Source organism: Neopsephotus bourkii, unplaced genomic scaffold, assembly GCF_033783945.1.
Source record: "Neopsephotus bourkii isolate Nb327-2 ecotype Australia unplaced genomic scaffold, CSIRO-AGI_Nbou_v1 NB_1707, whole genome shotgun sequence".
Lineage (NCBI taxonomy): Eukaryota > Metazoa > Chordata > Aves > Psittaciformes > Psittacidae > Neopsephotus > Neopsephotus bourkii.
Window position 1 is genome coordinate 8,416,242 of NW_026902181.1, and position 25,410 is coordinate 8,441,651.

Sequence of the window (25,410 nt, forward strand, 5' to 3'; positions counted from 1 at the left end):
TGAGAAAGAAAATTCATTAGATAGTAGCTTCTAAGGACATTACTTACAATGTTTGTTGGCTACCAGTGTGTATACCCTCTCTGTCCCTCAAACTAAGAACTGCTCTCAACTAGGGCCACCGCACTTTTCCATTAGCAACAACTATTAGAATAACAGAGCCATAACAGACGCAGAAATCTGTCCAAGTAGCTCAGGAGTTAAAAATGAATGAAAACTAAAATAAAATGTAACAAAATTTAAATATGTTATCTCAGCATTTCCTCCTGATACCACACAGGGTATATTAATTGACAATGCAAAATGGTTGCTTTGACTGTTCTTGTGAACCACAACTCCACAAGCAATTAAGTAAGCCCTATTGGAGTTATCTGAGTTATCTGCAGTCACTGCACACATCCTCACTTGTGCGTGCAACTGCTGTAGAGCTTATATACATTTAAGAACAAAACCAAATTCAGACCTTGAAATTAGTTACATTTACCAAATGGTGGGCAGCTCAACCTGTATTTGAATTACATACATGCATGTATCTGAGCAGAACAGGGGAACAGGTAAGAATATTCATACAGAATATTCATAGTCACATAATTTATGTGGTTTTGCAAGTGTTTCTTCTGACAAATTGAAAGAAAAAGAGAAGAAAAAGAAAAAAAAAAGAAAACCTGAGGTAATTTTATTTTATGTAGGGGAGAACAGGACAGGACAGGACAGGATGGACAGGGGCAACCTGGCATAAAGAGTATAGGAAAAAGGATGCAGGGAACAAAACGTTAATTATATTTCAAAACTTTATTGTGGAAGTCTTACCCGTGGAAACGTTCTCTGTGTCATATCATGAATACAACCTGAGCTTCTGCAAAATTTCAGGTTTAATAATGATCAGTTGTTATTAGCACTTACTATTAACATAAAATTAAAGAAATACTTTACCTCAAATAATCCTTGCTTTTTAATAAGGGAATTCCCTTCTAGTGTCCAAAAATAAAGGTGTGACTTTCCACAAGTAACTATTATATTTGTATCAGTAGGGTGAAAATCTGCAGCAAATACAGCCTCATTAGAGCACTTGGAGGGAAAAAGAAAAACATTGCATCAAAATTTAAAACTCAAAGAAAAACAAACACTATTAAACGGTTCTCTAGTTATATAAACCGATAACTCTCAGTACAATACAAATTCTGAACTATTCATTAACACAGGAGAATTCGGTAGAATACTTTGAAGTCAGAGGATTTTAGGATTTTATAAATTCGAATCACAAGTTATCCTTCAAAACCATGTCAGGTAATGAAAAGTTTAGTTTAACACATTTAAAGTTTAATTTAAGACATTTCATTTATGTGCATGCTCTTATCACTGCTGCCTTGACTTTTCTAATCAATTCTAAAATGACAAAAATAGCAAAATTCAAAACAAAACCCCAAACTATTGGGATAATCTCAACAGATATAAAATATTCCCTTCCGTCATGTTCTTTGCCTTTTATAAGATGAAAATTTTAAAAAGGCACAAGAAGTTAAAGATAGAAAGACATCTCAGGCAAGAAATCCAGATCTACATACAAGCAAGTAGTATTAAATATCTTATTGCAACACCTTGACATCTGCCAGCTTTTCTTCTTTCTGCCAGTCCCACACAGAAAGCACATGGTCATTTGAGTCATCCACAGAGCATAGGCTACTTCCTCCATTCTGAGGAAGAACATGGAAAATATTAATGCATAGCCCAACCAACATGAGAAACACAGAAATACACATTCAAAATAATTAAATACTTTGGTGTAGGTGAAAATGTTTATATCTATTTACACTTTAATTATTATACTTGTAAATTATCCCACAGATCTCCATGAAATATAATAATTTATAAGGTCATTAAAAAATAGGGCTAAAAAGAGATCTAGAAGACTAAATCATGCAAACTGCAGCCTTTGTCAGGAATGATGTAGGTTATCTTTTGAGACATCCAGTGATAGAAATTATAAAGGCAAATGACACATCATTTTCTATTCTATTAAGAAAGCTTTTTCTGATAATTATATTGAGCTTCTTTCTTTGTAATAATAATCCAATTGCTTCTTCTCAGACCTGGAACGGACTCAGGGAAAAACATTACTCTTCATATAGGAATAATCGGTCATAGTAAAAAAAACAGAAAACAACTGATTCCTGATAGACATTTTTTTTATAGTTTCGTCTATTATCAGTCTTTTCCTATCTTAATGCTCTAATTACTTTAATTTTTCTTCATGTGCCATATTTCCTAGCATTTTCCAGTTCGCACCCATTTTTCATATCTGTGAATCCAAAATCCAGATGAAGAACTCCAACTGTGATTTCTACCTGAACTGAGGGAAAATGACTGACATCAGTCTCACTAGTGATGGGAACTGCTGTACAAACATCAGATCTTTCTTTCAAGCAGTAGGTATCTGGAAGGTACTTTTTGGTTCGTTTTTCCCAATTTCTTTTGGTGTTTACTCCTAGCCGCATGTTTACAGTGGAATAAACCATCCAGTAATGCCTAATTGCTTTCCAACCCACTCAAATATGATTTCTGTAGCCTCCTGACATCAGCTGCATTAGCTTTGACTGCAGATGCGCTTGCTGGAACAGACTGAGGCTGTGGTTACACAAGCAGTCCTTTGGCAGCGAACAGTCCTTCCTCTGCTACCTATAGCACAGCTGCTTGCTGCTGCCTCTTGAGCTAAGGCACCACAAAAGTCTGGGCTATCATAGAGTGAGCCTGTTTGGGGAACAGATCAATATTGGAAGAAATGAAGTTGCTAAGCCACTGGCCATCATATTTGAAAAATCATGGCAGTCAGGTGAAGTTCCCAACAACTGGGAAAAGGGAAATACAACCCCCATTTTCAAGAAGGGGAAAATGGATGACCCAGGGAATTCCAGACCAGTCAGTCTCACCTCTGTGCCTGGCAAAATCTTGGAGCAGATTCTCCTGGAAGGCATGCTAAGGCACATGAAAATCAACAAGGTGCTTGGTGACAGCCAGCATGGCTTCACTATGGGGAAATCCTGCCTGACCAATTTGGTGGCCTTTTATGATGGGGCTACAGAACTAATGGACAGCAGTGGAGCAGTTGATACCATCTACCTGGACTTCTGCAAAGCGTTCGACACCGTCCCACACGACATTCTTGTCTCTATATTGGAGAGACATCAATTTGATGGATGGACCACTCGGTGGATAAAGAAATGGCTGGATGGCCACACACAAAGAGTTGTGGTCAATGGCTCAATGTCCAGCTGGAGACCAGTAACGAGTGGTGTCCCTCGGGGATCGGTATTGGGACCGGTCTTGTTTAACATCTTCATCGCTGACATGGACAGTGGGATTGAGTGCGCCCTCAGCAAGTTTGCCGATGACACCAAGCTGTGTGGTTCAGTTGATACACTGGAGGGAAGGAATGCCATCCAGAGGGACCTTGACATGCCTGTGAGGTGGGCTGATGCCAACCTTATGAAGTTTAACCATGCCAAGTGCAAGGTCCTACACCTGGGTCAGGGAAATCCCAGACAGCTACAGGCTGGGCAGAGAAGAGATTCAGAACAGCCCTGTGGAGAAGGACTTGGGGGTGCTGGTTGATGAGAAAATGAACATGAGCTGGCAGTGTGCGCTTGCAGCCCAGAAAGCCAAGTGTATCCTGGGCTGCATCAAAAGGAGTGTGACCAGCAGGTCAAAGGAGGTGATCCTGCCCCTTTATTCTGCTCTCGTGAGAACTCACTTGGAGTATTGTGTGCAGTTCTGGTGTCCTCAACATAAAAAGGACATGGAACTGTTGGAACAAGTCCAGAGGAGGGCCACTAGGATGATCAGGGGACTGGAGCACCTCCCATATGAAGATAGGCTGAGAAAGTTGGGACTGTTCAGCCTAGAGAAGAGAAGGCTGCGTGGAGACCTCATAGCAGCCTTCCAGTATCTGAAGGGGGCATACAGGGATGCTGGGAAGGGACTCTTCATTAGGGACTGTAGTGATAGGACAAGGGGTAATGGGTTAAAACTTAAACAGGGGAACTTTAGATTGGATATAAGGAGGAAATTCTTTCCTGTTAGGGTGGTGAGGCACTGGAATAGGTTGCCCAAGGAGGTTGTGAATGCTCCATCCCTGGCAGTGTTCAAGTACAGGTTGGACGAGGCCTTGGGTGATATGGTTTAGAGCAAGGTGTCCCTGCCCATGGCAGGGGGGTTGGAACTTGATGATCTTAAAAGGTCCTTTCCAACCCTAACTATTCTATGATTCTATGAAAAGAATACCCAAGCAAACTCTGCTTAATTTTGTTTCTGTATGAGGTTGCTCGGTTGTTTTCCTGATGAATCAGGCCCCTAATACGCGTTTCAGACACAGTTACAAAAATAACTGTGCCAAGGCAACTCAAGAGATGGGACAGAGACAGGACTGAGTAGCCTGAAGATAGGGCTGTCTAACATGAGATAAGCAGTACTGCTACAGGATAGGAAGTGATGCTCAAGACTGGCCAAGCTCTAACTGTGAAATCACAGCATAAAGAAAATATATTAAACACTTTCTTCTGGCATCTACCAGGAGGAATCCTCCATTAAGTGCCTATTTCTTCCTCCAGGAAGTTATTTACAGAGTATTTCCTTGTTATTACTTTTTATTTATCCTTCAAAGGTCATCTTGAACTGTGTTGGCTTTAACCTCTGTATTCTTCACCAACTCCCTCGATTCACTCATGTCTTTTCTACTTTCTATATAATATTGTCATCAATATATTTCAAGTAATCGTGGAAACTCTTACTGAAGTACATTTTGCCTAGGAAATACACCATTTTGCCCCCTCCTTTCTAAAAATGCTGCTAAGACAATTGGACACCATCACATACATTGCTTATGGATTCCGTTCTACATGGAGGGCTTCTAGACTTGCACATGTCAGGTTATAGGCTTATCTTTTCATATGGGACTTGAATTTTGCCTATGTCATCTTTTCTTACCTCCCTGATAGAGCAGATTTCAAAGGATGGTGCCAAGAGGCTAAAACCAGGAATCTAATTCTTTACAATCCTTTATCAATATGCCTTTATTGTTTACAAGCAAAAGATTTTGCTTCTCTTATGGGAGTTCCCATTTTTTTAATTCAAAATCAGTGGTACAGGCCATTCTAAAGGTCTTTCATTAGTCATTTTTAGGCATAGTGAGGGTGTTAAAGGATGCAGATAAAGTATGCAGTAACGATACTGAAATTTCAAGAACACGAATCTTTTTGCAGCTCCATGTCCTGAAGAAATTAATTGCATATTATGAAAAGCACAACACATGTCTCTGAGACTGCTGAGATACTGCTAAATTTAACAGCATTATAAACTGCTGGAAACCACTGGGTTGAAAGCTTTCTTCCTCTAAAGAGGAAACTGAGAGAAAAGACATCTTGGAGTTTGTTTTGATCAAGGCAGCTAAATTTGAAAGACTTCAAGGACCTTTTCAGCATTGATTCTTAGTATGACTATTCATTCACTTTACTTACAGATTTAGAGAAAGCAATGCAAGTGACAGCTCGGTCAAAAAACCCCATTCCAATGACATGCAGCGTATTCAGAGTTACAGAATCCCAGACACGCACGTGTGGAGGCAATTGCTGTAAGACAGACAGAAAAAAACAGCTGAAACAATGGTGGCAAAAAAAACCCTATCAGGATTTTTTAAAATAGCAATTCATCCAAAAAAAACTCCAAAACATTTTATCACAATTTAAGATACAAAAATGATCATAAATCCTCTAGATTCACCCATGTCAACACAGATACACCATAACTGACTCACTGATTACTGTGCCTAGGACCAGTATTTTGGACTGATTATCCAGAGCATACAACATGTCAGCTCTCAGTGATATCAGTTAGTTCACTAGAAGTTAATAGGAACTGAGACATTCTTCATTAAGTGAAAGCTGTAGATGAACTTGCACCACGAGACTTACTTGCAGGTCCAGGATCATCACTTTAAATTGTAGAAACCAAGATAACTGGTCAACATCAAAGAGGAAATGCAAAAACAAGCTTAAGAGTTTCTAAAATGTAATAATTTCCATGTCATACAAACGGCTGTGAAAAAGAGCTGTATCTTCTGACTCTTCTTTGCAACTGTAATCAGAACTAGACTGCTGTTTGTACATAAAATTCAAGTTATACACAACGGCCCAAGATCCAGCTCTCTGTGAAAGCTACATGGTTGCCCCTTCCTTCCCTCTATCTTTGACCTTGTACAGCACAGAGCCCCACGCCGGCTCAACCTCATGGAGACAGAAATGCTCCTCAAGTCCACTAGAGGGAACCCCAGGAAGGACTTGATGATAAAGTTTTCTTTTAAAAATAGGAGTTTAACACAGTGCCATCAACCTCTGCAAGAAAAACAACAAGGGCCGTGTTTTATTTCCCCTTTTTTCCCTACCCTTTTAAATAAAATGAATTTGGTTTGTTACAATATCAGGAAAAAACCAAAACAAAACACAACAGCTATCAGTCTTTCTTGCTTGTAAGTAATGAAATTGCTCTTAACATAAATACATGAAAACAAGAATTCAAAGCCACTCCAGTACCTTAGTTATATAAATGGCCTTTATATAAGCTTTCCTATATACCACATTCCCCTCAAGTGTAAACATCAAACCTGTAGATTTTATTTCACCATAAAATGGTAATTACATTTCTGAAGTTAAAAAAATACATACCAGCAACTTCTCCAACACACCATGAATTTAAATAGTTTATGTTAGTCAACTAAGTTATCTTTGCATAAAACTTATATTGCATAACTGGGATTTTGTTTTCCTCATTTAAAATAGTTTTTAATCCTAAAATTCTTCTTTGATATCTACAAAAAAAAAAAAAATCACAATAGCTTGGCTGTGACATCAGCTGCATATTCTGCTTTCCTCACGTGTTTCCTGCCTCTGCTTGTACCCAATTCTTTCTCACTTGTCTTAGCTCTTCAGAGCAATTTTCATCTTACTCTGTTCAAATAAATTCCTAGCCTACAGCTAAGCTTTACAATAATACAGGTAATAACTGATAGAAAAATATTCTTGCCTAGATGATGGCAAGAGTTTCTTTTTTTTCCCGGCAAATAACTCAAAGCCATCTTTATTTATGTTTTAGTTTTGGTAGCTGTGGTAAGAAATGAAGTTTTATACTGTACAGTTTAATCTCTGCTCCTCCCCTTCCTTTTCCTAATATCTATCTGACCTCTCAAATCTCTTTTGTAGCCTCACCCATTTATGTCTCGTTTGGAGACCATCTCCAAATTTACCTTCAGTCTGTGAAAGTAATGGAACCAGTAATAACCACTGACCAATCTTGATAATGGAACTAGATAACTGATAGCATGCAATAGGCACTTTCAAATTAATTTTTCCTTACTTTCAGTTCTAAAATGTAAAACCAATTTAGTACAACATGAAAAGAATATAGCATGTATCTTCTCAGTTATATATTTTTATGAAATAGAAGCAACTATACATCAGCAAAGGAATCACTCACTTTTCCATCCTTGGATGTCCCTGCAACTTGACCTGTTGCAATAGTGATCCTATCAGGATGGACAGCCAGGCTAAAAAAGGAGAGAGGCCAAACTTAATATAAGCTTATAATAAATAGCCCTATTTTAGTCACATAGATCACATAGCAGACATGTAAACATTTTCAAAATATAAACCCAGAACTCAGAAAATAATTTTCATGCTCTTTCATTCAGAAAACTCTTCTTTCCTTATAAACAAGACAGTAATTTCAGCCTTAATACCCAAAACCATGTATCAAACAAGCCCCAGTCTCACTCATGTTTGCATTCATCTCAGCAAGATTTAAATGACAGCAGCTTACTTTACCAGGAGTTTACAGCTTGAGCTAGTTATCTAATTTCAGTCATCTCTAATCAGAGGTTCCAGAGATCTGGTCAGTACAGTCAATGCTGTCTAGTGACAATCTTCCAGATCAAACTGATGTATCCACTCAAACACTGCTCTTCAGACTGTATTGACCAGATACGCTCAATGATTTTATACGGAGACACCAACTTCCCTTAATACTTTTCGGTAAAAAAAGTCCTTCAGTAAGCAAGAACAGGATAAACAAATTAGGAATTTTGATTCTAAAATTAAACTGATATTTTAAAACTGTGATCAATGTTAACTTACGTCTCTAAGAAAAAAAACATCTAAAATCTGCATTAAAGCCTGGGGTACAGTCTATTTTTGCCCTAAATCCTCACAATTCTTTTTTCATTATACCTGCTTTGCATACAGTTCTGGAGGCCAAGTACCCTGGAAAATGAACTGTGGCAACAATACATTCAGCTTTATAATGCAGAAATGTATCCTCTTTCCAATAAACCTGAAAGCTTTGAAATAATCTAAGGAGTCAGAAAATTTGAAAGAAAGACATGAGATGGAACAGGTCCAAGTTTAAAATCTCCTTGTAAAACAACTAGATTATACAAATAATTCAATTTCATGAAACATGCTCACAAGATTATCAGGTCTATATCTGGCTTTGAGAGACAACAGGTGTTTCATAATGCTTAATCTGAAGAAGGATGTCAAACTAACTTCATACATTAGGGCCCATCATATAATACGGATGCTCTTTTTGAGCACTGATACTGTCAAAATAAACCATATGTTTATTTAGATTTCAATTTAATGATACTGGTATTTCCTGGTATCTAGTATCTTTCAAGCTTCAACACAGCTAAATCACTTTGAAGCTAAAATGCCTACATGGCTAGCAGTACTAGTTTACAGGATATCTGCTATGATGTAGACATACCTGAAGACTACAATAAAGACTGCAGATGAGATTAAAACTGTTTCATTGTTTAGATTGAACCTAAAGGACCTGTATCTGGAACCCGGACCCAGGTGAAGATGACTTAATTCAATCCCACTTAAAAAAGGGAAGAAGTCTGAAGAAGTTAATGTTAAATCATCCTAAAAACACAGTAATGAAAATGAGTAGATCTACCCTGAATACTGTTTTGTTAAGAAAAAAGAAAGATTATTAGGTGACTTACCACTTCACATCATCATTATGACCAGTGTAATGTCTCTGCAGTTGCTCTTCAACATTGTATAACACAACTACAGATGCAATGAAGTATACGGTTTCGCCCGTTGGAAGAAGATAGAGATTACTGCGGCAATCCCGACCCCTATATCCATAGCTAGCATGTTGGTCAAGTTGCAACATTATCTACCAATGAAGAATGTCAAAAATAATGAAAACCAAAAGGGATTCTCGCCCCTCTATTTCCTGAAGTCTGCACCTATTGGCTTGAGCACAGCTTTAACACTTGCCAGTCTTTCCAACTCTCTTCCTTACTAGAATAGAGACCTAGTGAGCTACTGAAAACCTATACTTCTCTTACAGAAAATACATGGTAAACAAGACAGTAATTTGTAGACATACTATCCCTTCACTATCCCCTGGAATTTGCTAAATGCCAGACTAAGGCAATATTAATTTTCTCCCAAGTGTATTTACTATTTACACTGCTTGACTAATTAAAATAAAAATTTAGACTTGACAGAAACGCTAATAAATCATTCAGTACATCTCCCTGCATTACATCAGGATTGACTGCATTATCCTTTGTGCAGGTTGATTGATTTCATTATTCTGGGCATTACCAGCCAGATGGATACAAAACTGTAAAAGGGTTACATCACCCCTTCCAATTTATTTTCATAGTATTTCAAAGGCAGCAGCCCAGATTCTGATGTTAGTCATATCAACACTAAAGTTAATCCAATGAAATAACTGGAATTAATCCAGATACAATCTCATTTTGACTGAATGTTAATTCAGCCAAATTATGTAGTTTTATTCTTCTGAAGAGTCATTAGGGACTTAAAACTATTTTGGCTTTCCTTTTTTATGGGAACTGAGAGAAACAGAATTAGCAGAATTGTGGCAAAACAGGACTGCATTCTAATTCAGTCAGTATGGAGAAGCTGGCTGTGATAAATATATGGAGAAGTACTGAAACCCCAATTATATGATATTAAGAAGATACTTGTGCACTATTCTCTGTGGTCAATAATAACTCAGTCAAGCTAAAATTCTCATGTCAACGTTATTCAAGAAGCAAAGTCAATAGCTATCTTGTTTAAATTTAGAAGTAACAGCTTACTGTTTCTTTCCCAGTAAATGCAGAAGTTAGTGCTGCATACCAACCATCAAGATGTGCATTCAAAAATACAGCTTATGGACTCACAAATTGAAATACTTCAGCCAAAGTTCCTTCAAGTTCGAGGTACTAAAATTTGAAGACATGGAAACAGCAAGATCTTCAAATTACAAAGCATTCACTATCAATTTTGAACCTATCTGTAATGGTTAGAGTTAACCACTCTAGATTGCTGGACAGTATTTGTTTCAATTTATTTTCCTCTGTAAGGCCAGATACCATTACTAACTGAAGCCAACATAAAACACCCATAATTCAACAATATATAATCAAGTTTATAATGAACAAGCAGTTGAAGCTAGCATAAGAAATTGAACCTTTTTAAAAAGTGAAGTAAAAACATTATACAGACATTCAAAAGGAATGAATCTCAATACATAAAAATAGCTATTAAATGGGAAAGATTACATTCTTTAGGGAAAATCCCCTTTCTTTACAATTCTTCCTGAGGGGAATAATGTTGCATTCAACCCTTTGCATGATTGCTGTTGTCAAACACTCGGTTTCTATCAGCCTTTTTTGTCAGATGCAAACTCCTGGGGTTGATCTCTCCTTCTCCTCACTCTTTCCCACACTCTGATTCAGTGGCTTCAAGTTGGATTTGGTAAGTTGGCACTTCAGGAAATGTTATCTTGACCTTTTATTTTCATTTGGCCTGCAGCTTTTGTTTCAAACCTCCTGATTGCCAAGCGAGCTGGTCTCAAATGGATCTGTGCAGATCACTGTTCCCACCCCAATGTTCCCAGTGCTGATTTCTCACTCAGATTTTACCACCTCTGCTCCAGCCCTCACGCTTCAACACTCAGTCATTTGTTTCTTCATGTCTGATTATATCTGATGTGCCCTTAACCTTTTTTAGCTTACCCAGATACCTGCTAACATGACCATAAAACCCTTTTTACGGTTCAACGTGTGCCCTGAAATCTATACACATTAGATTTTCATCCTCCTGTTTCCATTACAGACTGCTTTGCCCTTTCCGTTTGTCCACCTCACCTCCAATATCCTGTTTTTCTGTCCCCATTTTTATGTTATAAAGCATTTCTGGCTGTAATTCCATAGAGAGGCTGATTTGTCTGCTACAAAGATTTGTCTCCTACTCCACTTTGGTTACCATCCAATTGGCTTCCACAATTTAACTGGAACAAATGCTTGCAGTATTGGTAGGTTTTCTGCAGTCTTCATCTTTCTCCTTAAATTATTTTATGCTTCTCTCCCCAGCTTTTCTTATCATCACTACAGTCAGTAAATCAGGCATTATTTTTTCTCTTCTTTTTTTTTTTTTTTTTTGGAGGGGGGTTGGTTTTTTTTGTGGTGATTGGTTTTTTTTGTTGTTGCTTGTTTTGGGTTTTTGGTTTGGGCTTGCCTTGTTTGTTGGGGCTTTTTTAAACATCTTTCATATATATATAATTTCCATATACCTTTCATACACCTTTCTATTGAGCATAACTTTTAAGTATGGATATCATGACTGAGTTTAACTGCAAATAAATTAAAATCTGAAAAGGTTTGCATGGCATTTTTGGAAAAATATGCATCCTCCTCAGTAACCATTTAGGGTTAGTTAGATCATTTTACTAATCCATAATTTCTTGATTCACAACCTTTACATAAAGGATTCTGCTGGGTATACACACCGGAAAGGACATATGAATATTCAAACTAATAATAATACTCCATCTGGCAAATATTCAGTTACTTAAGTAAGCTTAAGTGAGAAACTAATGAGACTGAAATTATGACCTACTCTACTTATCACTTCTTATAATAGTCTGAAATACTAACTTCAGCTTCCACCTACACACTGCAAATAACAATCTGTTTTGTTTCATGGGTGTTTTTTTTGCTGTTTCAGCAAGCATTATGACACTTTCTCCTGTATCATTCTTAGGCCCCCTAAGCAAGGTGCCCCTTACAAGTATAAAAAGACATCATTCAATTTTGTTGCAATATATGGAGCGAGCCTGTACAACAATTAGATGCTAAAATGCTTTATGCAGTATTTAACATTCTAATCTCAGCTGTTTTATTAATTTTATTGATTTTTTGGGTTTTAACTAAACTTCAGTTGTTTCTGTATGCATTATCTACGCAGTTCCAGCAGAGTGGGGTAGAACCTACAGGCTCAGCTGCAACAGAAATGGCAAGAATGGTTACTAAATCTGTCATTAATCTCCTGTGAATACAATGGGACTTTTGGAAACTCTCTGTGTGCATTCTGAAACCACATGCAGTTCTATTTATACAACTCCAAAAAAGACTATATGCAGCCTGTCTTCTTTTTTATGAAGACAAAGAAACTTCCTATTTGCACTGTTTAGGACCAAAAAAAAAAAAAAAAAAAGTCTCTTTCTTAAAATAGAACATCTTATGAAGACTTCATTCCTCTAAAGATAGCGGATATTATAAATAGACTAAGATCTTATTGTGTTCATAGTAAACCTATTGCTAAGATTATACAAAGCTGAAATATTTCTTTTTTCAATAAAGAATGTATTTTCTTTTTACATTTAAAAGTGAAATGTGAAGATTTCTGTATGCAATGAAACGCAGATTTCTTAAAAAGTCTATAATTATGTCCACTCAAAGAATTCAGCGGAAAATTCTGGTTGTTCACTGTTTATGGTGCTTAAATACAGTTTAAAATCTAAATTCAAACATTATTTTATATATGGTAGCTTATGAATTTTATTGCTAAGCACCTGTTGGTTGCAAAACATTCTTCAATTCAGGGCTTATTTAAGTACTGTAGTTGATTATAACTTACTCTAAAAGACAGTGCTGCACATTTTAGAAAACACAGTTTAAGCCAGCAGATTACTGCCAAGAATCAGCAAAAAACCTGAGCCTGTTTTATGCATACTTTAATTAATAATCATAGCTCACTATATTCTTGCAATATGCCTAGCTTAATCTTTAGCTAATTGGCATGCTTCAGACTTAACCTTCAGGCAACATTTAAGCAAAATCTTTAAGGTGCCACTCTTTACCTCACAAAGGTACAGAACTCCAGCCTCAAGAAATTAACACCTATTTACATTGGAATGTTGCTTCAGTAATGAAATGAACCCATGAGCTTTATTTTACCACATTTCAGCCTGAATAACTATTTAAAACAAATTATTAAGAAATTACTGATTTCCAGTAGTCCTCTCGCACAGAAAGGATACACCCATTCCAGTTTAAGCCTCTTGGCTGGTAGTTCTACTTTTGCTTCCAAATTGTAAGATTCCACTTGCTCTTTGGGCATGTACATGGTAACAGGACGTCCACGAAGAAACATTTTTACGTATCCTTCCTCTACAAAAGGTCAGAAATGTTTAATGTTACACAAAAAAAAACCATCAGTGGAGAACTCCCATGCTCCTCCATCCCTTCCCACTTAACAGTCTGGTGTGTTACAATTACAGAACAACGTGCAATCTCAAACTTAGAAATTAAGCAGTACTTTTTTTTCCTCTTATCATAACAACTAAGCAGATTTTTTTTTTTTTTAACATTCAAAGTCCCTTTCCGTCTAAAGATTTTGAGCAGCAGAATTAGGACTAAACAATGTCATGAAGGACTACAAAACTGAAAGGACTAAAATCAAAACTTTTTTGGTGAAAAATAATGTTTCAATATTACATTTTTAAAAAACTAAAGGAAAAACATCAAAGACTACAATTAACACAGAAATACCACTTAAATTAATTTTATTTTTTAATCAGTATTTACAGTTGAGCATCAGCATCTAAAGTATTTTCCAACACGCAGTCGCATTCTTTGCATCTCGGTGTAAAGATATGCTTTACACTCGATACAGTGTTAGAGATACATTCGAGGATAAGGAACACAAACAGTTAGTAAAAGGAATCATGCTGATGTACATGCAGAAAAGACACATGCTTTAAGTATTACTAAACATTGAAAAAAGGAATGACAACATTGACAGCACAATAAAAGAAAGGAAAATGACATACAGGAAAGAAGCTACAAAAACTGAATTGGCTGACAGAAGTGAACAGTTCTAGAAGAAAATACTAGAAGTAATGTGTTGAACTGGTAAGAAATATTTTTGGGGTAGAGAAGCAAGATTAATAACAGATCTGGAAGTACTGACTTGGGGACTTCATGGGGCTTATAAAACTAGGAGATCTGGGAAATGCCATGAAGGTCTGACTAGGACTTTTGGGAACTGGCAAGGCCAAAGTGGGTGTCCTGTGAACTTCTGGTGAAGTTTGTCCAGATTCAGAACGTGCTGGCTCTTGCTGCTCCATCGGCAGATCAAGGGGTTCAGCCTTGTTCTCATGCGACTCAAGCAGTTTTGGAGTCAGTGACATCTGTAGAGTTACTAGACAGAATAATCGTGGGCACAGAGGAAATGGAAGGGCAAAAGTAACAAAATCATGTAAATGAAAAAAAATTATACAATTTAGGACTGCTAAAATTATGCTATGAATTGTTAATAATACAACTATATCTTTTTTAAAATTTGAAAACTAAGACTTTATTTTAATTGGAAATAGGCATACTCTACAAATCCTCACTAAATTAATACAAATTATTGGTTGAACAAATAAACGTTATAGCTATGCTTTAATGCCTAAATATATGTGTATTTTGCCTTGAGACCAACTCATTTGGGAAAAAGACCTACCTGATCTGTCACAGTAAGGTTACAGCTAAGGCTCTCTAGTTTCATCTAAAGAATTCATACATATAAGGAAAACAACAGAAAACTGAATGATAAAAAGAAGCAGTGGTGATGATGATGATGAAATAATAGTGACAGATGGTTGGAGTTTAAGATGCCTGTTAAAATGCTAGAATAGTGGAACTGTTTTTAAAAATCTACTCTAATAGATCTGCATTGGAAAATAAAATATAGAGGGTAAAGCGTTAAACAGCAGAGCATTACAGCACTATTTGTATGCACATGCAACATCTATTTAATGAGCTTGAAACACATGCCGATACTACTGATACTGGTGCACTGGAAGTCAATCGATTTTTGGCACTGACAACCACTGACTGTGCTTATCAGTCTAGGAATGAACAAAAGCTTAATCCATTGAACTGCTTTTCTCACCTGAAACTTATGGGACTCAAAACTTGCATTTAGCCATCTACAGTGAAAGTATTTGGCCTAGTCACTCAAAATTCTGTATTAAATAGGGAGAAATGGGTACTTTTGGACAAATAAATCACATTTTAAAGCAGAAGTCCAAAAGCAAGTATAGTAAATTACACAAGTATATAAATACCTTAAGAATGCCTTTCTCACTCCCCTAAATATAAAGAAGAACTTAGGCTAACTAGGTTGGGTATAGAAATACATACATTATTTCAATTTTTTGGTAATATTAATTCCATCTGTACTTATTTTTGGCACTAATCCAAATACATTATCTACATAATCAATATACATACTTGTCATTGTACTTTTCTTAGCTAAGTTTAAGACAGCAAAGTTCTAAATGTGAAGATATAGATGCAAGGACAGAACAGACAATCATTAAACTACAAAGACAGACCAATAATGAAACTTTTAGACAAATGTATCTTTTACATCTGCAACTTTGTAAATTTGAAATTGTTGTGGAAAATAACTGAAAAGATTAACAGTTACTGAACTGAAATAAAATGCCAGTAGGATCTGGAAAGGAGACCACTACTGCTTGCAGGCATAAAATTGTACAAAGAATACACATAGGCAGAGACTCTTTAAGAGACTTTGCCTTTAGAACAAACACTCTTTTGCCTTGTGAAATTTTAGATTTGTTGCAAAGCTGAAAGATGCTGATTAGTGGAAAAACTGTTAGCATCTAGCTATATCTAAAAAGCAAAATAAATCTGTGATTCTATCACAGACATAAACATGCATCAAATATGCACATTTACACTAAAATTAAAGCTTTAGAAAACAATACAGTATGTTTACCAAACATACCTCTACTTTACAACACTAAGCAAAAAGCACTGGGAAATTAGTTGGAGGCCTAGTTATATTTATTCAACATTCAGAAAAATCTACAGTCTACTCAGTAAGAAAAAGCACAGGAAAAACCAAGGCTTCTATAATCATGTTAGGCTAACAGCAGAACAGCCAACAATGGGGCAATTCTATATGAATTTCAGCAGAAGTGCAGAACGCCATTTCAAACACAGTGAACATCCACGTGTTGCCATATAGCTCTCTCAACATTTTTTTTTTCCTAATTCAGATTCTTCGGAGTAAGTCCACAGGAATTTAATTATAACCCATTATTATTACTGAAGTGCACCTGAGGGCTATAATTCAGCAGACTGTATTATACATGGCATAATATTTTTGTTTCATTGACAAGAACTAGAAAAGTTTTAACACTGCAAAATGTGCACAAGTTAGAAAATAGATGTTTATACATTGAGCTTTTATCCCACCAGCACCATCTTGCTTCGAGAGCTATGAGGTTTTGGAATTGAAGCCTACCTTTGCAGTGTGTCACACGGCGCTTCCCTTGTGATTACAGAGACAGAGACAGAAGGGCTAGATAAAGATGTGTTTGAATACAATAAACTCACTAAATACCTGCTCTACAGGGTGTCTAGTTACATTCTGCTGGAAGCTAACCTAGTGCTTGACATAATCCTGAGCCATACTCCATGCCATAAAGTGGTTAATTACAGTCAAAACCATTTTCCTCCACCTAGGGGCTCCGTTTATTTCTTCTATCATTAAAATACTAGCTTAGGCTCCATTATGCAACTATATGCTTAAAGTAAGTAAAATGTCAAGTATAACTTTCTTAGGAAAGAACCCCACAACATTAATCTTAGTAGGAATTTCATCCAGGTGAGAAGGGTATTAATAGTGTCACATCTCTTTAATTAATGATATTTATCTATAGAGAAAGTGTCACAATACCTTTTGCAATTTCTTGCTTATAAGGTGCAAAGGAAGGAGAAATGTTACACAAGAAAAGTACATTCTGTGCAAATCAGTTTTCTTTTTCTAAACCAACAGTTTTCATGAAAGGGACATGAACCGTGATTCTATTCTCACAAGAGACTCAAGTAGGTACTTAGTTTTATACATTATTGAGTTCAAAATCAATTACAATAAACCCTGAAATTTGGCTTAAGAGCTTTGTTGGATGATGAACAAACAGTGCACTGAACAGAAGACTTTCTACTTTTTCAGCTTAATGAATGAAAAACTGTATGATTATAAAAATATCTGATAAATCATCAGTTTTTTTCCTTCCTTATGCTGTTAAAAGAAAGCTTTTATTTTAGTTGTCCTTGGTTTTTCAGAACAAAAGTAACTGTTACATATACACTATTCAGCTTCGTATCTTTATCACAATTGTTCAAAACTATGTAACTGTCTAATGACAAGGACAAACTGCTTTCCCTTACACCTACTGTTTAATTCTCAATTATCTGTTTGCAGGAATAATATCTAAGTGGGCAAAAATGAAGTGATTTTCAAATTAAAGATAGATTTCCAAAACTGTAGTAACAAAAACTTTTTTTTTTTTTTTTTTGGAATTTGACAAATTTTGTTATAAGGCACTGGGACAGATGTGGCATTCTTTAACAGTATTTCAGGGCTCCCTTTTATGACTAAATTAACATGACTGTATCATGGGTGGAACTTGGCATATACTGTAACTAACAGAACCTTAATATTGCTTTGAAAGGGAAGACATATTTGAGGTAAGAAGACATGGCCTTTTTCTACTTAACAACTATAAAATAAACTTTTGTACCAGGCTAATAAAACTTAGTAAAAATTTTTTACTTTTTAAAACTTTTTAAAAAATATGTCACCATGAGCCTGTTAAGTATGTTTAGATCCCCAATGCCAGTTTTTAGGCATCCACAGAAAACAAAACCAAACCCCAATACTATTATATTATCACAATTGTTATCTGCTTAAAATTTTTAAAAAGTTCCTACCTGCACTGAACATTGGTTCCTTGGGTTTGCTGTGAAAACAGTGAAGAAATGTCTGTTTTAAAAAGCATGCACATATAGTCAGCATATATAAAGGCAACAATATAAAATTTAAAATGCAGCACAAAAGATATAAGTACTTTTGTGCACACATATAAATAAAAATACTTTTTCAATTCAATTATTTACAATGTAAATCTCCAGGTAGACACAGTTAAAACCAGTATACATTGTGGCTCCTTGACGGCAGATGTTAACATTTTCACATTCAATTCTCCTTGTATTCTTGAAACTATAGATTTCCCTTCACTAACTACCAAATCCTCCTCTTCTGCAAAGTTATTCCAGTTATAAGACAACACAGAAAGTGGTCATGAGCAGCTGCATTACTTTTGGTTTCTATTGTGGTTTAAACCCAGCCAGCAAATGTAGCTGATTACTCATCCCTGCCTCCCCCCCTTCCCAGGCGGGACAGGGAGGAGAATCAGAAGAATGTAAACACACGGATTGAGGTAAGAACACTTTAATAACTGAAACAAAGTACAATATAACAATAATGTTAAGGGAGATAGCAGGGAGAGAGAGATATAACTAAAAGAGGAAAAAAAGAAAAAACCTAAACAAGTGAAGCACAATTGCTCACCACTCTCTGATCGATACACAGTCCAACTCAAGCAGCAATCAGTCTTTTCCGGTTAACTCCCCCAGTTTATGTAGTGGGCATGACGTGCTGTGGTACGGAATATCCCTTTGGCTAGTTTAGGTCAGGTGTCCTGTCTATGCTCCCTCCCAGTTCCCTGTGCCCCTCCTCACTGGCAGAGCAGGATAAACTGGAAAGCCCTCAATCAGGGTAAGCATTACTTAGCAACAACTAAAACATTGGTGTGTTACCAGCATTGTTCTCAGACTAAAGCCAAAACATAGCACTGCACCAGCTTTTAGGAAGAAAATTAACTCTATCGCAGACGAAACCAGGGCAGTTCCCAGTCAGTGAGATTTGTTACTCCAAAGCAGTTTACAACTGTAATAAAAAGCAAGGAGTATGTTCTTAACTACAATATCTCTCTACATATGAAGAGTGATAGGAGTGCTGTATCACTGCACATGTGGGTGTTCACTTACTTCATGTCTTTGTTTCTTTCTGGATTTAAGGAGCAAAACAAAGCTTGAATCCTGCTTTTCCAAAAAGTTTACATAAAAGAGAAAATACTCAATTGTTTCTTGGTGAATGACAGAACATTAGTTCTGCCAATGAGGAGGGGCTCAGGAAGCCAGGACGAAGCAGAGACAGGACACTTGACCCAAACTAGCCAAAGGGGTATTCCATACCACAGCACGTCATGCCCAGTATATAAACTGGGGGGAGTTACCCAGAAGGCCCAGATAGCTGCTGGGCTTGGGCTAGATATTGGTCGGCAGGTGGTGAGGAAATGTATTATCTCTCTTTTTTATTTCCCTCATCATTATTATTATTGGTGGTAGAAGTAGTAATTTGTGTTATGCCTTAGTTACTGGACTGTTATTATCTCAACCTGTGGGAGTTACAATCTTTCAGTTCTCCTCCCCACCCCTCCGGAAGCTGTGGGGGAAGAAGGGGAAGAGTTAGCAAGCAGCTGCATGGCTCTTAGTTACTGGCTGGGCTTAAACCATAGCATTCTTCACTGTGAGGGTGGTGAGGCACTAGAATGGGTTGCCCAAGGAAATTGTGAATGCTCCATCACTGGCAGTGTTCAAGGCCAGGTTGGACAGAGCCTTGGGTGAGATGGTTCAGTGTGAGGTATCCCTGCCCATGGCAGGGGGTTGGAACTAGGTGATCTTAAGGTCCTTTCCAACCCTAACTATGATATTCTATGATTTCTTTTGCCTTGATTTGACACTTACACTGAGAATAATACATTTACATAATGATAAAACCAAAACAACAAAAACAAATTCTACTGATCCTACCCTTCAATTTAGGAACTTTTTGTTGTATCAGTATTAATCATGTGACAAAATTCATGCTTCAAGCTGGTGTGCACAGCCAATCTCATCTATATAAATAACATGATGTGTTGCCATTGTTAACACCCACATTAACATCTTATGAATGAAGGTATTTTTAGAAAAAAAAAAAAAAAGCTTTATAAGATGAAATACTAGTCAGAAATGCTGCCACGTTAGAGACAAAGAGTCCCTAGCTCTGAAGAGACCATGCTGACTTATTCAAGCTAACCAAGTTAATGTGAAAGACTGATTCATGTCAGTAATAAAATAAATCATCAGTACTTTCTAATTATGCAAACCCTAACTAAACAAAAGCTCAGAGCTCTGACTAGACTTTCTCATTAACTTGAGTCACTTCCTACTTAGATAACCCTTCAGAAGGCTTACCCCTGGCTCATAGCTGGGATACACCAGAGTAGCACAGGAGATTACAGCCATCTCCTTACTCCTTATGCTTAAAGCTCCTAAAAATAGCTTTCCATAGCATAATGGTTTTGTGTAACAGGCTACAATTCTATATACTTTGAAAAAACTATAACATCATGATTGCCTTTTTAGATTTCTGGGATGCATTTTGCTTTAAGCTTCATCACAAGACCCAAGGCAGAATAACTCAAGTTGGAAGGCACCCATAAGGTTCAATGATACTAATAATAAGGCTATGAGTAGATGGTTAACTAACTCTCTCTTCCCCTTTGATACATACACAGTTTTACGAGGACAGCCTTAGCTGCCTAGGTCTTAGCATACAGAATCATGGCCATTTCTCACTAATCCCATGACTCTTGCTTTATATTTTGCAGTAGCGCAGCCTCAACAGGAAACATGAGGCAAGTCTTTAGCAAGCCTCTTCCACAGGATAAGGACACTCTTGGAGGAGTTAAGAGCTGTGGTGCTGAACACCTTGAGGCTAATGTGTGACAGAAATCACGGAAAACTCTCCAATTACACAATGATTGTTCTCATAGTGGCACCAACATCACTAGGTCCAGCTACAGCAATCTAACACATGCTCTCAATTAGTTCCTTGGGATACTTGCACATTATGTAAGGACTACATCACTTGTGTGCTGGACCTCTCCCTTCAGTCCAAAGTAACTGGTATCTGATCAGTGGTGTTGCTCAACCATTTGTGGCTTAAAAACTGCAGAATGACATAAGCATTGGATTTCTCTTACAATACTATGAAAAAATTAAAAATGCTTCTCAAGTACCGTAATCAACTTTGGAGCGGAAGCAAAACCGTTTTGCAGGTAATCATTATGTCATAATGTTGTTATTTCTCAACTACTTCAGAATCCATTTTTCAAGTGTACAGTACCTCTATGCAACTACTAGAAGTCTTATCTTTCTTTAATTTAAATGAACAACCTAATTGATGTTCTCGCCTTATGTCTATAGCAGCTTTAACATATTACTAATTTCAGATAGTTATCACCTTACACGGGTAGCAGGAACTCAGGGATATCTTAAAAAAAAAACAGCTTTGGCAAAGCACTGTGTTTAGATTTTGACAGGTATATTTTCCACTGAACAGCACACATAAAATTCACCTTCTGGGGACTTGATCTAATGAAATTTTTTATACAAAATAAAATACTCCGAGAAAGGACACTGCAGGACCACCATATGTTTGTTAAAACTTCTTCCAAAAGCTACAGCAAATTGCTACAGTAAATTGGAAATGTAATGACAGTCACCACTGGTAGGTGAAATATTCCTGTTCATATTCCAGAAACCTACCCTTTAGTCCTGCAGAATTCAGTCAGCTTATAAAAAGCTCATTTGTATGCATGGACACACAATACCAGTAAGATTTAGCTGGCTCAATTTTTAGTTTGTATAAATATTACATTTTCCTTAGTTACAATTTTATAATATTTTGTCTGATAGTGTTCTTAATTTTTCCATTATTGCTGTAATTTGCTAAGCCTCTCACAAGTTTCATAAGCTTTGCACACTTGCTCTCTTGCTTCATAGCTGAAAAAATAAGCCAGAGAACAAACTATTAATACTGTAATCACTCATATTTAGGCTGTCCATTAGTACACAACAGCCTCAGCCACTCCTTACATCAAGCAAAGACACTGAAGGGAGGAAAAGAAATGGATGCTCTGTGCCATATCATCGGCTTATGAGCAGCTCAATGACTCCTATGATGGCACTAATGCCCAGACAGAACAGGTAAATGAGGTTGTTATGTGATCTTCATTAACACTGTGTTTCTATAGTCACATCGTCATCGAGACAGTGAAACAGTACCATCAACACCACTTTTTGCATAGGAAACTGGGATAGGACCAGCTAAATGAAATAGCCAAGACTAACAGGAAATACAGGAGAGAACCAATTGACCAATACGGACAAACCTCAATGAATCACCTATTTGTTCAAGACCATCGTAAGTCTGAAACCCTCAGACAAGCATCATCAAAGATACACAGAGACAGCCATCACTGTATTCTATTTCTATGGTTAGTACTTGCATGGGAGCATGACTTCACTAATGGGAAATCCTGCCTGACCAATTTGGTGGCCTTCTATGATGGGGCAATGGAACTGATGGACAGGGGTAGAGCAGTTGACGTCATCTACCTGGACTTGTGCAAAGCGTTCGACACTGTCCCACACGACATCCTTGTCTCTAAATTGGAGAGACATCAATTTGATGGATGGACCACTCGATGGATAAAGAACTGGCTGGATGGCCGCACACAAAGAGTTGTGGTCAATGGCTCAATGTCCAGCTGGAGACCAGTAACGAGTGGTGTCCCTCTGGGATTGGTGTTGGGACCTGTGTTGTTCAACATCTTTGTTGCTGACATGGACAGTGGGATTGAGTGCGTCCTCAGCAAGTTTGCCGATGACACCAAGCTGTGTGGTTCGGTTGATACGCTGGAGGGAAGGAATGCCATCCAGAGGGACCCTGACATGCTTGTGAGGTGGGCAGATGCCAATCTTATGAAGTTTAACCGACACCTGCGCCAGAGCAATCCCAGGCACAGCTACAGGCTGTGCAGAGAAGAAATTCAGAGCAGCCCTGCAGAGAAAGACTTGGGGGTGCTGTTGATGAGAAAATGAACATGAACATGACCAGCAGGTGAAAGGAGGTGATTCTGCCCCTCTACTCTGCTCTCATGAGACCTCATTTGGGGTACTGTGTGCAGTTCTGGTGTCCTCAGCATAAAAAGGACATGGAACTGTTGGAACAAGTCCAGAGAAGGGCCACGAGGATGATGGAGGACTGGAGCACCTCCCGTAAGAAGATAGGCTGAGAAAGTTGGGGCTGTTCAGCCCTCATAGCAGCCTTCCAGTATCTGAAGGTGGCCTACAAGGATGCTGGAGAACGACTCTTCACTAGGGACTGTAGTGATAGGACAAGGGGGAATAGGTTAAAACTTAAACAGAGGAAGTTTAGATTGGATATAAGGGAGAAGTTCTTTACTGTAAGGGTGGTGAGGCACTGGAATGGGTTGCCCTGGAGGTGTTCAAGGCCAGGTTGGACAGAGCCGTGGGTGACATGGTTTAGTGTGAGGCGTCCCTGCCTGTAGCATGAGGATTGGAACTAAATGATCTTAAGGTCCTTTCCAACCCTATGATTCTATGATCTCTCTCAATTTCTCCTTAATCTGACAATCACACCAAAGTGGCCATGCCCAGAGACTTGCTGGACACCAGTCTACACGTGGGTGGTGGTGAGTGATTGCTTTCCATCCCTTGTTCATTCTTCCTCTTTCCTTCACTTATTAAACTGCCTTTATCTTGACTTATGAGTTTTACCACCTTGGCTCTTCCTGTTCTCTTCCCCCATCCTGTCTGGGAAGAGGGAGTGGCTATGCGGTCCTTAACTACCAGTTGGGGTCAATGTACCACAACCAGGAACTTGAAGAAGTACATTCCAGGAACTTGAACACCACAGGAAACCATTAAGATAATGGAAAAGAGCATGTTTAATAATTACGAACTTTTCCAGGCAACTCCAATTCTCTCACATTGTTTATGGTTTGGAAATCAGTCAAATAAATGTCATCTGAATTTGAAAACCTATTTTATCTGAAATGTTTTAAAATATACTTTTGTCCAACTGTTCGAGCTTAAAATAAAAAAAATAAAAAAAGCTCCCAATATTTGCAAAACTAGAGAAACTAATTTCACTAAAGAAACTGCTTTCATCATCAGGGCAGTAGGCAGAGAAAGGAGATAGATATTTAGATAACATTACCTTTCACTGTTCTTTTTACCACTAGATGAACTGCTGGTGGATCCAGTGCGGTTGCGACTCCCTTTGGAATCTCCATAGCTTTCCCTCCGACCGCCTGGGGACACACGCTCAGTTGAACTGGTTCTCTTAATAGTGCTAATAAAAAATGGAGCAAGTTTTACAGCAGCACTTGTAAAAGCACTTATGTCTGCAACAGATATTTTTGGAAAATATATCAAGGAGAATGCTGAGCCTAAAAATAACCACAACTTTGTTCTTAATCATAACTTGATTTGTTAAAAACAGTTTTGCTGAGTACCTGGTGCAACAAGCATACTGCTTTTTCCTTAATCATGAAATAGAAGACAGGCTAAACCAGTATCATAGAGTAATTTTCAACACCTATTTTCCACACTGCATTTCAAATCTCTGAATACTATTCCACTCTTCTGGACTTTTGGACTTTCTTAATCAGAAAGGGAAAAGATTTAAAGAGAAAGCATATTACCTTACAGCTCCAGGCAGACTACAGAGAATGCCAAAAGTAGGTCAAAATTTGAGCACCAGCAAGCTAACTTTGTGTCTTCATTCAGTATCAACTATTCTGTGGTTCAAAGCTAGCTTTAACATACCCCAAAGTGCGATTAATGGTGAACAAGCCTGCGTTTTTTATTAGCTTGTTGAAAAAGTATGCTTCCTACTTACATGTATGACTAGATTTCCCACATCTCCTGACAAGGGATTTCTCAAAGGCTTAAAGCTTGCCTTGTCTCTCACTCTTCAACCATCTTTCCTGCCAAGATAACTATCAGGGAGCTCTTGAATGACTTTATGGCACCCCTTAGATATCCAGCCCTCTCTGATGAAAAAACATGAGCCAAACCAGAAGTATAACTTAGTAAGTGAATGAGAAGACCACTCAGAGCTTACACTTAATAGGAATAAATTATTGTGGTTAGTCTTTAGTCCAAAGCACTTCTCCCCAAAGCAGTGCTTCCTAGGAAGGGTAGGAAGCACTTCCAGCTAAGGGTAAGGCCATGAGCTGCATGATGCTTTTTACTTTGGTGCACTCCAT

General features: G+C 37.5%; 1 protein-coding gene across 11 annotated transcripts in view; it reads right to left on the bottom strand.

Moving 5' to 3' along the window:
• EML1 (EMAP like 1) overlaps positions 1-25,410 on the bottom strand; it is a 133,688-nt gene that overhangs the window by 21,032 nt on the left and 87,246 nt on the right. For 3 of the 11 annotated variants that reach the window (XM_061376214.1, XM_061376212.1, XM_061376215.1), the window contains 10 exons: positions 24,357-24,491; positions 18,152-18,180; positions 16,680-16,706; positions 14,328-14,558; positions 13,396-13,525; positions 9,050-9,199; positions 7,519-7,588; positions 5,508-5,618; positions 1,596-1,691; positions 931-1,065 (listed from right to left, as the gene is read on the bottom strand). In XM_061376214.1, coding sequence (XP_061232198.1) covers positions 931-1,065; positions 1,596-1,691; positions 5,508-5,618; positions 7,519-7,588; positions 9,050-9,199; positions 13,396-13,525; positions 14,328-14,558; positions 16,680-16,706; positions 18,152-18,180; positions 24,357-24,491 — 1,114 coding nt within the window. The remainder of the gene's footprint in view (positions 1-930; positions 1,066-1,595; positions 1,692-5,507; positions 5,619-7,518; positions 7,589-9,049; positions 9,200-13,395; positions 13,526-14,327; positions 14,559-16,679; positions 16,707-18,151; positions 18,181-24,356; positions 24,492-25,410) is intronic. The other 8 variants (XM_061376219.1, XM_061376223.1, XM_061376220.1 and 5 more) reach the window with 6 other exon arrangements.